Source organism: Ranitomeya variabilis, chromosome 3 (assembly GCF_051348905.1).
Source record: "Ranitomeya variabilis isolate aRanVar5 chromosome 3, aRanVar5.hap1, whole genome shotgun sequence".
Classification (NCBI taxonomy): Eukaryota; Metazoa; Chordata; class Amphibia; order Anura; family Dendrobatidae; genus Ranitomeya; species Ranitomeya variabilis.
In genome coordinates this window covers 663,861,023-663,876,078 of record NC_135234.1, presented here as the reverse complement: position 1 = coordinate 663,876,078, position 15,056 = coordinate 663,861,023, and the positions used below count along the sequence as shown (strand labels likewise).

Here is a 15,056-nt window from a genome sequence, read left to right as displayed (position 1 = left end):
TTAAGTCACCATTTTCTATTCCACTGATTCCTCATGATCCTTGATCTTTGATCCATCTTTTAGTCTTCTACTAAACCCAGACGCATAAGGGAGGCACCTTATCTTGATGAAACAAGCCATGATCTCTCCATCCATGTCTAGAGCATTTACTGTCTGTTTAGTTCAGCTTCAAGATTAAACTTGTGTCTTTATAGTTGTTTAGTTAGTGTGAGGTAGCTTAAACCTGGAAAGTTTTAGAATTTGTGCTAAACTTCCTTCATTCCTTTATTGGAAAAAAAAACAAAGGGCAGGCAAACTTGAAATCCTGGAACTTTTTTGTTTTGCTATCTACAGTATAATAAAAAAAAAGCAAAAAGAACAAAGCTCAGATCAACTTGTACTTTCCAAAAAAGTTATTTTTATATCAGTTGATGTTACAAAATACAAACTTTTTTACAACAATAGCACCATTTCATTCAATGACACACAGTACTTCTGCTGGAATACACTGTGAGGGGGGGAGGGTCGCTTTAAACTGCACTTCGTACATCGGTTAGGAGGGGGCCTTCAATCATGCCAGTTAGTGTCACACCTTCACCTGACCCATAGGTCTTACAGGAAGACAATAAATAAATAATACCATGATTTTATTCCGTAGTCTGCCCAGTTCTGGCCTTGCAATACAAAATAAAATGTCCAAAATGTAAGCGCGTGGATGAATGGAAATTTGGGGTCGGTTCAGCCATTCAGTGCAGAAGTCCTAAAAGTGATTGGAAAGTACTCAGGTCCTTAGGGTTTTTATTTATTTTTATTTACTTTTTTTTGGTTTTTACAAGAAGCAAACTGGGCCAATGTCAACGCCAAATTCCTGATCAGCTCCACCAATATCCATAGGTGCAATGTCTACAATGGGCAGGCGGGAAGTTTTCTGTGTCCTGTATTCTATAACTGTCTTGCCCCATTTGCCAGTGTGTTTCTGAAATAAATAGGAAACAATGGTTAGTTGAAAAATAAAATATACATCAACTGATTGTCCTTAAAACAGACTCGATATACTGGGATGCAGAGAGGTATTCCTGAAATTTCCTACTCATTATTGCCATTTAGCCCTGCAGTTTCATCCCCGACCCAAACTCTACTAAAATGGGAAACTTTTGGTGGAATATAGCTTCTATACAATATGGTGTACTTTACACAGACTAGAATAAGGCTACATTCACATTTGCGTTGTGCGGCGCAGCGTCGGCGATGCAACGCACAACGCATGCAAAACGCATGCACAACGCAGCGTTTTGTGACGCATGCGTTCAGTTTTTGCATGATTTTTGGCGCAGAAAAAACTGCATCATGCAGCGTCCTCTGCGCCCTGACAGTTGCGCCAAAATGACGCATGCGTCACAAAACGCAAGACAACGCATGTCCATGCGCCCCCCATGTTAAATATAGGGGCGCATGATGCATGCGTCGCCGCGGCTGCGCCCGACGCTGCGCCGCACAACGCTAATGTGAACGTAGCCTAAGACATATTTTTGCTTTTACTTAAAGGGAATCTGTCACCTCATTTTGGCCTTATAAACTGCGTCCACCGCCATCAGGGGCTTATGTACAGCATTCTGTAATGCTGTAGATAAGCCCCCGATGTAACCTGAAAGAGAGGAAAAACAAGTTAGATTATACTCACCCAGGGGCAGTCCGGTGCGGTCTGGTCCGATGGGCGTCGCAGGTCCGGGTCCGGCGCCTCCCATCTTCATGCGATGTCGTCCTCTTCTTTGCTTCCTGTCGCGGCTCCCGCGCAGGCATACTGATTTGCCCTGTTGAGCAAAGTACTGCAGTGCGCAGGCGCCAGGAAAGGTCAGAGAGGCCCGGTGCCTGCGCATTGCAGTACTTTACGCTGCCCTCAACAGGGCAAATCAGTACGCCTGCGCAGGAGCCACAACAGAAGAAAGGAGGATGACGACATCGTGTGAAGATGGGAGGCGCCGGACCCGGACCTGCAACGCCCATCGGACCCGAACCGGGACCGCCCCGGGTGAGTATAATATAACTTTTTTTTCTTCTCTTTCAGGTTACATCGGGGGCTTATCTACAGCATTACAGAATGCTGTAGATAAGCCCCTAATGGTGGTGGCCACAGTTTATAGGGCCAAAATGAGGTGATAGATTCCCTTTAATATGCATTTATATGACCCTCATGGCTTATACTCTATTTAATATATTTTCTTGAGTATTTCTAGATTTTTATTTACCTTGCAGCCATCTTCCAAGGCGGTGTATGTAAATCTGCTGTTGCCCTCAGCTCTGATCTCGACATCATTGGATCCCTGGAGCAGGAGAGCCTTTTTCAGATTGCCTGAGGCCTCTTCCATGAAAGCTATGCTGTTCTTGCAGTGGTAGGTGATGTTCTGTGATGCATCAGTAGACAGCAGGCGCAGGAAGGTCATCTGGATACTGGCAGTATTGGGTGCAGAGCTGTCTTCACCATAGCTGAACTGCAGTTACAGAGATAATAATAAATGTAAGTTGGTGACCAATGAAGAAATAAGAAATGCAACATTAACAATGGTGCAGATTTTATTATCCATTAAACTTGTATTACGGTAATTTAGTACATTTGTTTACAGCTGTAGATTATATGAAAATAGGAAGATAGAAAAGAACTTACTTGGAATCCACCATTGATGGTCTCTCCAAACCAGATGTGCTTCTTGTCCTTGGTCTTGCTTGTCCACCAGTTCTTCTTGGGTATTTTGGTTGGGTTGGGGTAAACACATGTTTCTCCAGTTTCCATGTTACAGTACACTTTAATGGCATCCACAGTGCAACCCTGGTTGGGATCAATCCAGTAGTCACCTGCAAAGAATGATCGTGATATTTAAAAGAGAGTCTTCACTTTTCTGCTTTAGGTGTCCCATTATTTCGACATTATTTTTTTACATGAAATTCTACAATCTTGATCTAAAAACCTAAACTCAAATACAGACTGAATTTATCATATAGGTAACGTGGGTGTCTACTCAAGGCCACACATACAATGTATCTGGTACTGTGGAAAAAGCACTTTATATCATTCCATGAATTAAATAAAAATAGCCTCTCATATTCTATTTTCTTAACTTAAAGTGGTTGACCAGGATTTATATCCTTAGGAAAAGTCATCAATTTCAGTGTACAGAGCTGATCAATGTGCAATGGCTATTCTCAGGCATGGCAGCTCAGCTCTTATTGAAGTGAATGGGAGCTGAGTTGCAGTATCTGAGTCCTGTAGCTGAGCCTGAAATGCAATGCTGTTACGGCAATGTACATTGTATACATCTGGCCCAGGGGCGGACATATAATTGGTGCAGCCTGTACAGTCGCACGGGGGCCCATTTCTACCTCCAAAACAAGTGCAATTTTGCATTTTTAGCAGCTCTTGGGCTGCAAAGGGCCCATATATTGTTCTTGCACAGGGGCCCTTTTGTGTCTGTGTTCGCCAGTGATCTGGCCATAGTGGAGGTTGCAAACAGCTGATTAGTGGGGTTTCTGAATGTTGAACCCCAGTCAATCTGTGTTAATGACCTATCCTAGGAATGGTTCATCAATATAGAAGTCCTGGACAACCTCTTTTAGTTTTTCAGAAAGTGTTTTTGAGTTGGAATGATTATATGGAAATTTAAGAAGACAGAGATCCATATTTATGATTGTTTTATACATACCACTCTTCCAGTCAGGATGGCACAGTTTCAGGTCACGGCAAGTACGAGCTGGGTTCTTCTTGCTACCATCTGGGCTACGAATGCTCTCGATTTGGTTGTTCAGTGATTTAAGAGTGGCATCAACCTCAACATCATGCTGGCGAAGATTACTAGAGGCCTGGTCAGCACGCATGTAACGGAGAGGATCAGGTCCTTTCTCAGGTTGAGATAGGCCAGCAAAAGCAGACATGTCAATGCCAGGGCCGGGAGGACCAGGAGGACCAGGTGGACCAGGTTGACCAGGAGGACCCTATTAAAATAACCACAAAAGAGGGATTTTATCACTATCAAATTATACTTAATTATTGTAAATGATTCAAGTAAACATCACATTGTCTATACTTACAGCAGGGCCAGTTTCACCACCACGACCACGGGGACCAGGTGGACCAATTGGACCAGGCAAACCATTAGAACCGTCTTTTCCAGAAGGACCAACAGGGCCAGGAGTACCCTAAATTGGTTAAAATAAGATATATTAGTGATATTTATCAATATGACCTTTTTGTCTAATATTATTTTGCTTTTGGATATATTCAAAACTTACTCTTGGACCAGAAGGACCAGCAGGACCAGTAGCACCTTGATCACCAGCAGTACCCTAAAAGTAAAATATTAAATAAAATATATGGCACTTATATTGTGAGCCCTATGTATGATGGCAATACTTGTGATTTAATTCAAGAAATGTCATTGGATCAAACGACATTCAACATCTATATGTAAAATAAGTTACAGATTGATTAAAACAGTAGCTCAATAACCTTTAAGTATTGACTGTGGTGCTTTAGTGTATAAGTTTGCCAATACCTAAACTTTATTTTACCTTTTAATACCGTTTTTTAAATTCGTAATATTTAGAATTGTGATACTTGTCAACATGGAAATGGTCAGCTTACATTGATAGATGGTTTATAGTCTGTTGTCATAGAGTATTTGACAGAGTTGTATGTAGCACAAGACAAACATCAGTGAATTTACCCTATAGAACAGTGATATCACCTATATACCAGCACTAGAGTTATTATAGCAGACTGGCACACAATACTATATATCAGTGAGGACAGTCCATATATCTCCAGCACTACAAATACATACTAGATTGATATTCTAGTTTTTATCAGCCTTGCTATAGGCACCACATATCGTAAATATGTTTTTCCAGTTCTACTTACTGGAGGTCCGGGAAGACCCTGAAGACCAGTGAATCCTCTGTGTCCCTTTTGTCCTCTCTCTCCAGCTTCACCACCCTCACCCTTGTCACCACGAGGACCTTGAGGACCCTAAAATAGAGATGAGTGTTAACAAATTATAAATAAAAAGTGTATGACCTGATAAATTTTTACTTTCACACCGAAGATTTTACATTTGATGCCATTTCTAATGTATTTCCATGACACAGAAACCTTTCTATTTTAACAATATTGAAATAAATTGAGGCACCCATGTAAAGTATGGACCCCACTAGATTCTCTAAGCAGCATTTGCATGGAGTTTGTATATTCTCCCCGTGTTTGTGTGGGTTTCCTCCGGGTTCTCCGATTTCCCCCCCCACTCCAAAGACATCCTGATAGGGAATCTAGATTTGGAGCCCCAATGGGAACAGTGCCCATAACGTCTGTGAAGTGCTGTGGAATATGATGGTGCTATATAAGCAAAGCATAACAGAATTGTCTTGAAAACACCCAACATCACTTTTAAGGCTAGGTTTCCAATTTTCAGTTTTTTTTGTGCAGTTTTTGAAGTAAGAACTAAAAACGCATCATAAGTGGAAGACACCTGGAAAGAAAAGACTGAGATTTCTCTTTCTCCTGAATCCACTTCTGGCTCTTAGATTGAAAAACTGAATGTGTGAATGCAGCCTAATTTTTTCTGTCACTATGCCTATTAGTTATTTTATAGCATTATTGTGGCATTAATACATGTAAACAACTGTACTTACAGGCAGACCACGAGCTCCAGCGGGACCAGATGGACCCAAAGGACCTTGATTACCCTAAAAAAAGAAAAAAAACAAAATGGTAAATATATTGTTATAAGGTGTTGTTATATAGTTTTGGTTGCCTAAATGTCATTTGTTATATGAATAATTTTACAAACAATGAGTATACCTACGGTTGAAGACATCTAAGGAAAATAGAAAAAGGGGCAAAATAGCTATGTATATTTCTTATGTTATTCATCATTGTTACTGGTCATTATTAATAAAATTTCTCCATAAAAATTCTGAAGGAGGTAGTGTGGTTAAGTGGCCATAATGATAGTAGTAGGTATAATTATTAATTTACAGTGAGAGGCACGACCACTTTACAATAAAAAAGTACAGTATGAGATTAAGATGCATTAAATAAACTGTAAATGTATGTAAAAATACTCTCTCAAGAGTCATATATATTGTAAAAACCATTAAGTCATTTACAAACGTCTTATGACCAGAACATCCCACAGATGATCGATCAGATAGACGTCTGGGAAATTTAGAAGCCAAATCAAAACCTTGGCCTTGGGGGTCAAGTCATGTTCCTTAATCCATTCCTGAACATATTTTGCAGTGCGATAGAGGGAATTATCCTATTGAGAATGTCCATAGCCAATAGAGCATACTGTTCCTATGAAGGGATATAACGTGGTCTGTACAATGTCTAAGTGGATGGTCAGTGTCAATGTAACATTCACAAAAAGGTAGGGCCCAAAGGTTTCCGCTATACATTCTTCTTCTTATAGAGCAATTAGTTGCCATCTCTTCTCGAGGCAAGTGATGCAGAAACATTAGACCAACCAGATGATGTAAAGGAAGACATGACCCATCAGACCAGGGCACCTTGGTACATTTCCGATGCTCACTTGCCCATTGTAGGCACCTTTGTCAATAGACAAGAATAGCATGAGCGCTCTTCACTGGTCTGCGGCTAAACGGCCCCATATTCAACAAGTTGCAATGCTCTGTGTGCTGACACTTTTCTACCAATTTGTGCTACAGTACCTCTTTTGTGGGATCAGACCATAGGTGTAGCTTCTCAAGGGCTCAGATCTTTATGCTTGCCAAATTTTTCAGCTTCTAACACATTAAATTTAATAATTGACTGTTCTCTTGCTGCCTAATACATTGCACCCACGGACATCAATTAACACAATCAATTTTCCAGGTCATTGTTCCTATGCCAAATGAATAAGATACTTACAGATTCTCCTCTGTCTCCCTGTTTTCCAGTTGGGCCAACAGGGCCAGGAGCACCAGGGGAACCGGGAGCACCAGGAGCGCCAAGAGGGCCAGTCTCACCACGGTCACCCTGAAGGAATCAGGAAAAAAATCATGGAGGATTATCAGAAATGGAGAACATCATGGAATGGCTATTAATGTCTAATATTATCTTCTGTGTGTACAAAATCAACAATGTGGCTAAAGTGCAATGTTTGGATTATCATTATTATCATTATTTTACACCAGATAGAAAAATTAATCAATGTGACAAAAATCTGGTTTATTAGGAATATGCTATGCATGTATCAGTTTAGTATCTATAGTATCTGATCAAAATTACTATAATGTAAAACTACATATCTACGGTACTTAATGAAATTGCAAATTAAAGTGGTTGTGATGTCTCTTAAAGAGATTACCATATGTACTAATCAATCTTACCTTTATACCAACAGAACCATCACGGCCAGGAGGACCATCAGATCCAGGGTTACCCTAAGGAAAAATAATAGTTTTGAATCCTTTTCTTTGAGATCAGATTTATATTTCCATACAATTTTATAGCTTTTTAAATTAACCACCATTTGGTCTGGATTAATGGATATTTATACCACAGTGTTATGAAGTGATGTCTCTAGAAAAACCTAAGAAGGTGTTACAGTCCATGAGACCATGAAGAACATGTGATGGTATACCTGGGATTATTTTTTTTCTCCATGTAGTTTGTGCTTCCTGGGTATGTCAGCATGACACTTTATAAATCAGTAATGTGTAAAAATAATGGTTCTAAACTTTTTGCACAAATGTAACCAGAAAATACTGAGTCAGACATTTGTTACATGGTTATGAAACTCATTGCATAACATGATTGATTTCTATTATTTGGTTAATACCTAATATTATGCGTCTAAATTTTCTACTTACTTCACGTCCAGGCTCTCCAGAAGGTCCAGTCAAACCAGGTGGGCCAACAGGGCCAGGGGGTCCACGGTCACCAGCACCTCCTGAGCTTCCTTGTTTTCCAGGCTCACCCTAAAAAACATTTGATTAATATCAGAATATTCAGAATATAATCACACACATTCACAGACAGTCAATGAACAGCTTAACAGGGTTCACAATTTTACAAACGTATTATATTATGTGTTGTGAAACTAAGAAATAAAAAAAATAAAATAAGTGCAATACATCATCATGGACACGGATATTAATATGTATTGTTTTATGTTCAGATATGACAAAAAAAATTGAAGATTATGCACCAAAATCCACATGTGTTACAGACGTTAAATCAGTGGGGAAAATTCACGGAAATAATTGATAGACTGCACGTTTTAAAATCTGTAGGTCAGGTGAATTACCGTATGGAAATTTTCCGGACTGTGTGGATGAAATTTTTAATCTCTGTTGCTACTTTAATCCAGTGTGTATTTTTTTTTTTATACAAATCTGGACAGAACATCTGCAGCAAATCTGCATCATGTGAACAAGCCCCTACAGATCAAGAACTGACTTTATGAGTTAAGATTAGAAATTGAGTTTAATTTACTATGGCTGTCTTGACTCCAGTGGATCCATGAAAAGACTTGATTATTAAAAATTAAAGTCAGCAGTAATCCTCTGTGCAGTGGTAGGGCTCGCTCACACTAGTGTATAACAGAGGCCGAGGGCTCTCTGATGTTTTATCGGATAGCACTGGGTCCATTTTTATACAATGGGGCAGCTCAGATCTGCTGTTATTTTCTCATGCCAATTCCCTCAGAGAGATACAATAGTGAAAACTGATCTATAAATTGTGATTATAAGTTGGATTTGGAAACCATCTATAATTGTCTCTACACGATCCCCGTGACAAAGCATAAGGTGAAACGTGCGTTAGGGTGTGGCCATCCATTTAGAGGTTGGGAATTATCGGTTGGATATTGGAATATTGAAGACTCTTATACACTATCACTATCTATTTATGCCAAGTGTGTTAGTTCTTATACATGACTTATACAAAATACTTTATGGCAGATTTATACAACAAATTTATGTATATCCTTTTTGCAAGATTATGGTACTAATTTTGATGTCTGTACATGTATTTTTTTGACTCCCCTATGTCTATAAAACTTTTTTAGATGTTTCTGATAAAAAAAATGGCGTTTTTTATCATATTGTACCTGCTTGTAGGATATATGTCTCTCTACATATTGTTAAAACAAAATCTTTAGCATTAATTTTGATTTTGCTAATTTTTGTTTAAATCCCTGTTTTGTCAAGTACGTAAATTTGTGGAATGAGCTTGTTACATGTCTTACTCTATATTGTAGAAGTTATCCTAAATAAAGTTTTGAGCTACATGTATATACATATAACATACCTATAATGCTCAAGTGTAAAGTGTTTTTATATTGCATGATAAAAAAAAAGAAACTTTTAAAATACAAAGGAAATTTGTATTACTACTTTTATGCAAGAGTATTTACAAGGTCATTGCATAAAATACATAAAAACAATTATATGTTGCACAAACTTACAGATGGTCCAGGAAGACCAGGGAAACCTCTCTCACCGCGCTGACCAGGCAAACCAACAATACCACGCTGTCCAGCCAAACCTTGAGGACCAGGAGGACCATCAGGACCCTAAAAACAAGAATCATGTTTAAAGTTAGAATATCTCTTATATATTCTGTATTGGTACAGTAGCAACAAGCAGCTCACTAAGGCTACTTTCACACATCAGGTTTTCGCTGTCAGGGTCAATGTGGCTAAATTTAAAAAAAACGGATCCGACAAATGTTGCCGCCGGATCCAGTTTTTTCCCCATAGACTTGTATTAGTGCCGGATGACATTGCGTTTCGTCCATTTTTTGCCAGATCCGGAAAATCTGCCTTTTCCGGTTTCTGGAAAAAACATCTATAACAATGTTTTTTGTCTGCGGCGAAAAAGCCAGAAGCGCCGCATCCGGCGCTTCCGGCTGTTTGCTAGAATGGAAGCCTATGGGAGCTGGAAGGTGCCGGATCTGGAAAATGACGGATTCCGGCGCCGAATTCCGTTTTTTTAAACTGAGCATGCTCCAAATTTTTTCTTATTCAATAATCTAGATATGCTAGCCGGATCCGTCGAAAAAACAGATCCGTCACATCAGTTTTTCACAATCTGCGTCGGATCCGGTTTTACCAACATTCGCCGGATTGTGCCTGATGCAAAAAACCTGATGTGTGAAAGTAGCCTAACAGCGAGAAAGTAATAGCCAACACTGCTAATTCTGCTAAATAAAGCTGGTTTATGCTAAAAACAGAAAAATGAGGCTGAATTAAACTGCGTTTGCAATGATCACAGATTCACATGGCATCTGCTCTTTGAAAGCTTCCGGGACATATGTTATACATACAAAAAAGGCCCGTTCACTCAATATAAGCAAATATGTGTGTCCTTAAAGGGCTTTTATCATGAGCAAAGTTCATTTTAATCAAAAGATTTTATAATAATAATAATATCCCCAAATTGGAATGTGTTAAAAAAAATGTTCCTGTGAGGAGATAATCTAATGAATGTCCCCCTGCTGTGTACTGTGTAATGGCCGTGTCTGACTGTGCAGGAACATGGTCTGATCATACGACAGGTTTCGGGCGGGGGGGGGGGTAAGCAAAAAAGTGTATAGACATTACAGCACAGGATCGCAAATGATTCTTTCTTTGAGGTAAAATATTTATTAAAAGCAGGCAGGGAAATGTTTTATCTCACAAAAAGAATCAGCTGTGATCCCGTGCTGTCCTGTCTGTATACTCCCTTTTGCTTCCCCCTGCCCAGACCATCAGACCATGTTCAATGGATCAATAGATCTTGGAATAATAGCTTCCACAATTGGATGTGTATAAAATAATGTTCCTGTACTGAGATAATCTTATAAATGTGCCCCTGCTGTGTACTGTGTAATGGCCGTGTCTCACCGTACAGGAACAAGATCTGATCATACCACAGCTCCTGGGCAGGAGAGGAAGCAAACGAAAGTATACAGTCAGGACAGCATGGGGTCACACCTGATTATTTTTGCGAGGAAAAGGCAGGGAAACACTTTTCCTCACAAAAAGATTTTTTTATTTTTCATGATAAGTTTTTCTTCATCAATTGAGTGCTTGAGGTTGCTCTACAACATTGACTTTATGTTTTCCTCTGAAGCACTGAATTATTGGAGTGTGCGAATTATACCTTGATCACTTTATATATATTTTTATATATAAAATGTACTTTGTTCTCGGTAAAACCCCTTTAGCGTCAGTCGAACGCACCAGCTTTGACTGACCATCTATTGTGTACAGGGGCCGCCCAACATTTTGGGGAACAAAATAATGTGTATGGGGGATCCTAACTTTTTCCCAACAAGATATGACGGACATAAAAAGGATCAGGCTGAACTTCAATGCCCAATCTTTTTTTTTCTTACTATGATCAATAAGCCACTATCAAAAGAGTTGTGGTAAGGTAGTGGATTACTTCTCACTTTTCTCATGGAAATCACAGTCACTCTCATAACCAAGACTACATGCATATCGAAAGATCAGGAAGAATAGCTGTTGGACAAACGAGGGTTTGGCTGATAGCTATTGTTTATGGCTTCCTTAAGTCTTTCAGACATACAGTCAAGTGCTGATTCTTGCCTCCATCGGAAAATTGCATTAGTATCACAATGAGTGTGTGTGAATACTCACATTAGGACCATCTTCACCAGGCTCTCCCTTCTCACCAGGAGCTCCAGCAGGACCCTGAAGACCTGGATCACCAGCACGGCCAGGTGGACCACCATCACCACGGGCACCCTTAGGCCCATCTTTTCCAGAACCACCAGGTGGACCAGGGGGACCGGGGTTTCCCTGTGAAAATATAAGTTTTTTAATATTTAGGTATCGGTAAATATGGCAGGTAGCATATCATTTGTGCCTGGGTACGTGATAGGAATATATAAGCCTTGTGATATTAATAAGTACTTATGTATTTATAAATGAAATCAAGTTTCTTACATTTGCGCCAGGGGGACCAACTCTGCCTGCGGCACCTGGGAATCCAGTAGCACCCTAAAAAGAAGATAATATGATTTAATCACAACCATTCTATACACTATTTCACGTACCATATAGCTAAAAGGAAAACTGTACTCTATTGTAAGACAACTAATTATCCATGTCCCAAAGAATATATTTATCATATCTGTTATATCTATCTCCTTGTATGAACTGGTAAATTTGTGTCTTGTATCACCATTATTATTATGCAGCGATGATGGTCTAAATTCACATGTGACCTATTTTCTCAACTTACAACAATATAAAGCAATAGAGCAATAAATATTAATGAAACGAAGGCTCGTTATTAAGAGTAAGTGATAATGGCTTGTTTGGTATATCTTTTCTTAAAGAGACACTGTATTATTTTGTTTGGGCAACTGAATATGTAATGTATCAGCTTAAATACATTTTTAATCTTTTTTGCTGCCCAGTAAACCTCCCTATAGAGCTGCCCACAGATAACTGCAATAGAGATGAAAGGTTCATAGGAATCAGCATTGATGTAATTATTCGTTATCCTTCACTTTAATTAATGACAGAAGCACATTTCCTGTATAAAGGACATGGGGCACCGACGACCAATGATATTCTTTGTTATCATAAAAGAAGCAGTCAATGACTTTTTGTCTCTTGTCATTTGATTGCTGAACAGGTTTACATTGTGATCGGGAGAAATCATGCAAACTATCATTTATACGAACAATCATTGTGCTGAACACTGTGCCATGTGAAAGGGCCTTTAAGGGAATTTGTCACCAGGTTTTTGCTACCACATCTGATGGCAGCATAATGTAGGGGCAGAGACCCCGATACCAGTGATGTATCACTTACTTAACTGCTTGCTGTAGTTTTGAGAGAATCATTTTTTGTTTCTGTTGCAAAACTAGCAGTTGTCTGAATGCTGAGCTGTGTATAATCCCGCCCACATCACTGATTGGCAGCTTTTTGTGTATGCCATGCATAGGCAGAAAGTTGCCAATCAGTGGAAGGGGTTGGATTATATAGAGTTCATGAATATGGAGGATTACATGGCAGCAGGTTTACTAGTGCTCTAGTGACAATCTCATGTTTATCAAAACTACAGCAAGTGGCCCAGTAAAAGACAGATCACTGGAATCAGAGTCTCTGCCTCTACATTCCAGTGGCTGTAAAGTTAAAAAATACGGTGCGCACAGAGGAACCTGAGTTTGCGTCTGGATTTTCCAACAGAAAATCCCCAACAGAATACCTTAGTGCATAAGGTTTATCAGGTCACAACCACACGTTTTTAGTTGCTACATTGACCCATGAAAAGTTTCTGCACTAAAGCCATACTTATGTAAAATGTATCTTATGAAACAATCAGAAGAGCCACTTGCAGTGTCCATGTGATTAAAGACAATAGTTTTTAGGCCGAATCCAAGTATCATTGTTTGAGTGAAGGTCTACACACATTCCTATTTTTCTAATTGTAGATGTTAGAAGGAATGTGTTCTGGAGTTAGTAGTTTAATATTGCCAATAAAAAAATAATATACTTACAGATGGACCTTGGGCACCACGAGCTCCTTTAGGACCATTAACACCAGTTGGACCCTAAAATAACAAAAGCCCATTGAACATGTTACATATTTGATGTGACATTTTGCTGCAAACAATCATTTTCCATCTTGAATGCTTAATAGACCAGAGAATTGGTGTAGGAATATACAATTCAGCCCAGTTTCACGCATCTGTGATGCACAGACCGCAATGTACAGACTGGGAACGGGTCTTCTCGGCAGCCTCTTATAGAAACTGACTTAAGAGACTGCCGAGTTGAAGTCAGGAGATGGTGATTGTTCTAAATATCTACTAGTAAAATGGAAGCATTTACAGGTACAATATGTCATTGGTGTGCGTATTCTGATGTTTATATTACTGTATTTAGTTTTCAGATTTTACTAGTTATTCATTTTAGAAATAAAGCGCAAACCTGTGGACCCGGAGCGCCAGATGGGCCTTGTGGACCAGGAGCACCAGCGTCGCCCTTCTGACCAGATTCTCCCTGCTCACCCTTGATACCAGCTTGACCATCAGAACCCTATAATGCAATGGAGAAAACATCTCAGAACAGACAGTAGGAAGACAAAAAAATTATGGAAACTAAAATTCCTGTTAATCTCTTCAAATCAGTAAGTAATCCTTACAAATATGAGTTCCATGAGTGGATTCCAAGAAGAAGGAGTGTTGAATCTCTAACCAAACAATGGCAATGTCAAGAGTATTGAGCTACTTGTTCAATGCCATTTTACTCCTCCTTACGCATGTGAATGGATAATGGATATATTCATATATGCCACTTAAACTATACTAAAAAACTGCAGCATCAACATAAGTAAAGATATTGACTTGATGCCCTCCTTGATTGCAATACAATTTCCAATTAATAGATGAAGTTATCATTTATTCTGTACAGCATTTAACCTCTTAATGACCTATGACGTTATATGTACATCATAGGTCGTCTTCCCCTCTTTTATGCGGGCACTGGCGCTGAGCCTGCACCTGTTTCGGCACATGACAGCTGATTTGATCAGCTGTCATGTGCCCCTAACAGCCGCAGGTTGAATTGCGATCCACCCACTGCTGTTAACTAGTTAAATGCTTAACCTGCGCAAACAAGGTGCGCATCTTAGGTGTCACATGATTGCGGGGCTCCGATGAGTTAGCAGTGGCTGTCGTTCATAGCAGATGAGCATTTTATGTGTAACACAAGCGATCAGATGATCGCAGCTTCTACTCTCCCATGGAGACTATTGAAGCAATTAAAAAGTAAAAAAAAAAAGTTTTAAAAAATATTTTAAAAAATTAAAAAATATAAAAGTTCAAATCACCCCCTTTTTGCCCCATTCAAAATCCCCCCTTTTGCCCCATTCAAAATAAAACAATAAAAAATACACATATTTGGTATTGCTATGTTCAGAAATGCCCAATCTATCAATATATATAAAAAAAATCCGATTGGTAAACGGCATAATGAGAAAATAATTAAATTGTCAAAATTATGTTTCCTTGGTCGCTGCAACATTGCAATAAAATGCAATAACAGGCGATCAAAACATTGTAT

At 39.2% G+C, this 15,056-nt stretch overlaps 1 protein-coding gene across 2 annotated transcripts in view; it reads right to left on the bottom strand.

The window, feature by feature from the left end:
- Window positions 1–374: 374 nt before the first annotated feature.
- Window positions 375–15,056, bottom strand: part of COL2A1 (collagen type II alpha 1 chain) — a 63,557-nt gene continuing 48,875 nt past the window's right edge. For both annotated transcript variants that reach the window (XM_077297882.1, XM_077297883.1), the window contains 16 exons: window positions 13,923–14,030; window positions 13,490–13,543; window positions 11,925–11,978; window positions 11,616–11,777; window positions 9,438–9,545; window positions 7,840–7,947; window positions 7,357–7,410; window positions 6,896–7,003; window positions 5,656–5,709; window positions 4,889–4,996; window positions 4,261–4,314; window positions 4,060–4,167; window positions 3,675–3,963; window positions 2,642–2,829; window positions 2,226–2,468; window positions 375–955 (listed from right to left, as the gene is read on the bottom strand). In XM_077297882.1, the coding sequence (XP_077153997.1) occupies window positions 809–955; window positions 2,226–2,468; window positions 2,642–2,829; window positions 3,675–3,963; window positions 4,060–4,167; window positions 4,261–4,314; window positions 4,889–4,996; window positions 5,656–5,709; window positions 6,896–7,003; window positions 7,357–7,410; window positions 7,840–7,947; window positions 9,438–9,545; window positions 11,616–11,777; window positions 11,925–11,978; window positions 13,490–13,543; window positions 13,923–14,030 (1,947 nt within the window). In that variant the 3' untranslated portion in view covers window positions 375–808. The remainder of the gene's footprint in view (window positions 956–2,225; window positions 2,469–2,641; window positions 2,830–3,674; window positions 3,964–4,059; window positions 4,168–4,260; window positions 4,315–4,888; window positions 4,997–5,655; window positions 5,710–6,895; window positions 7,004–7,356; window positions 7,411–7,839; window positions 7,948–9,437; window positions 9,546–11,615; window positions 11,778–11,924; window positions 11,979–13,489; window positions 13,544–13,922; window positions 14,031–15,056) is intronic.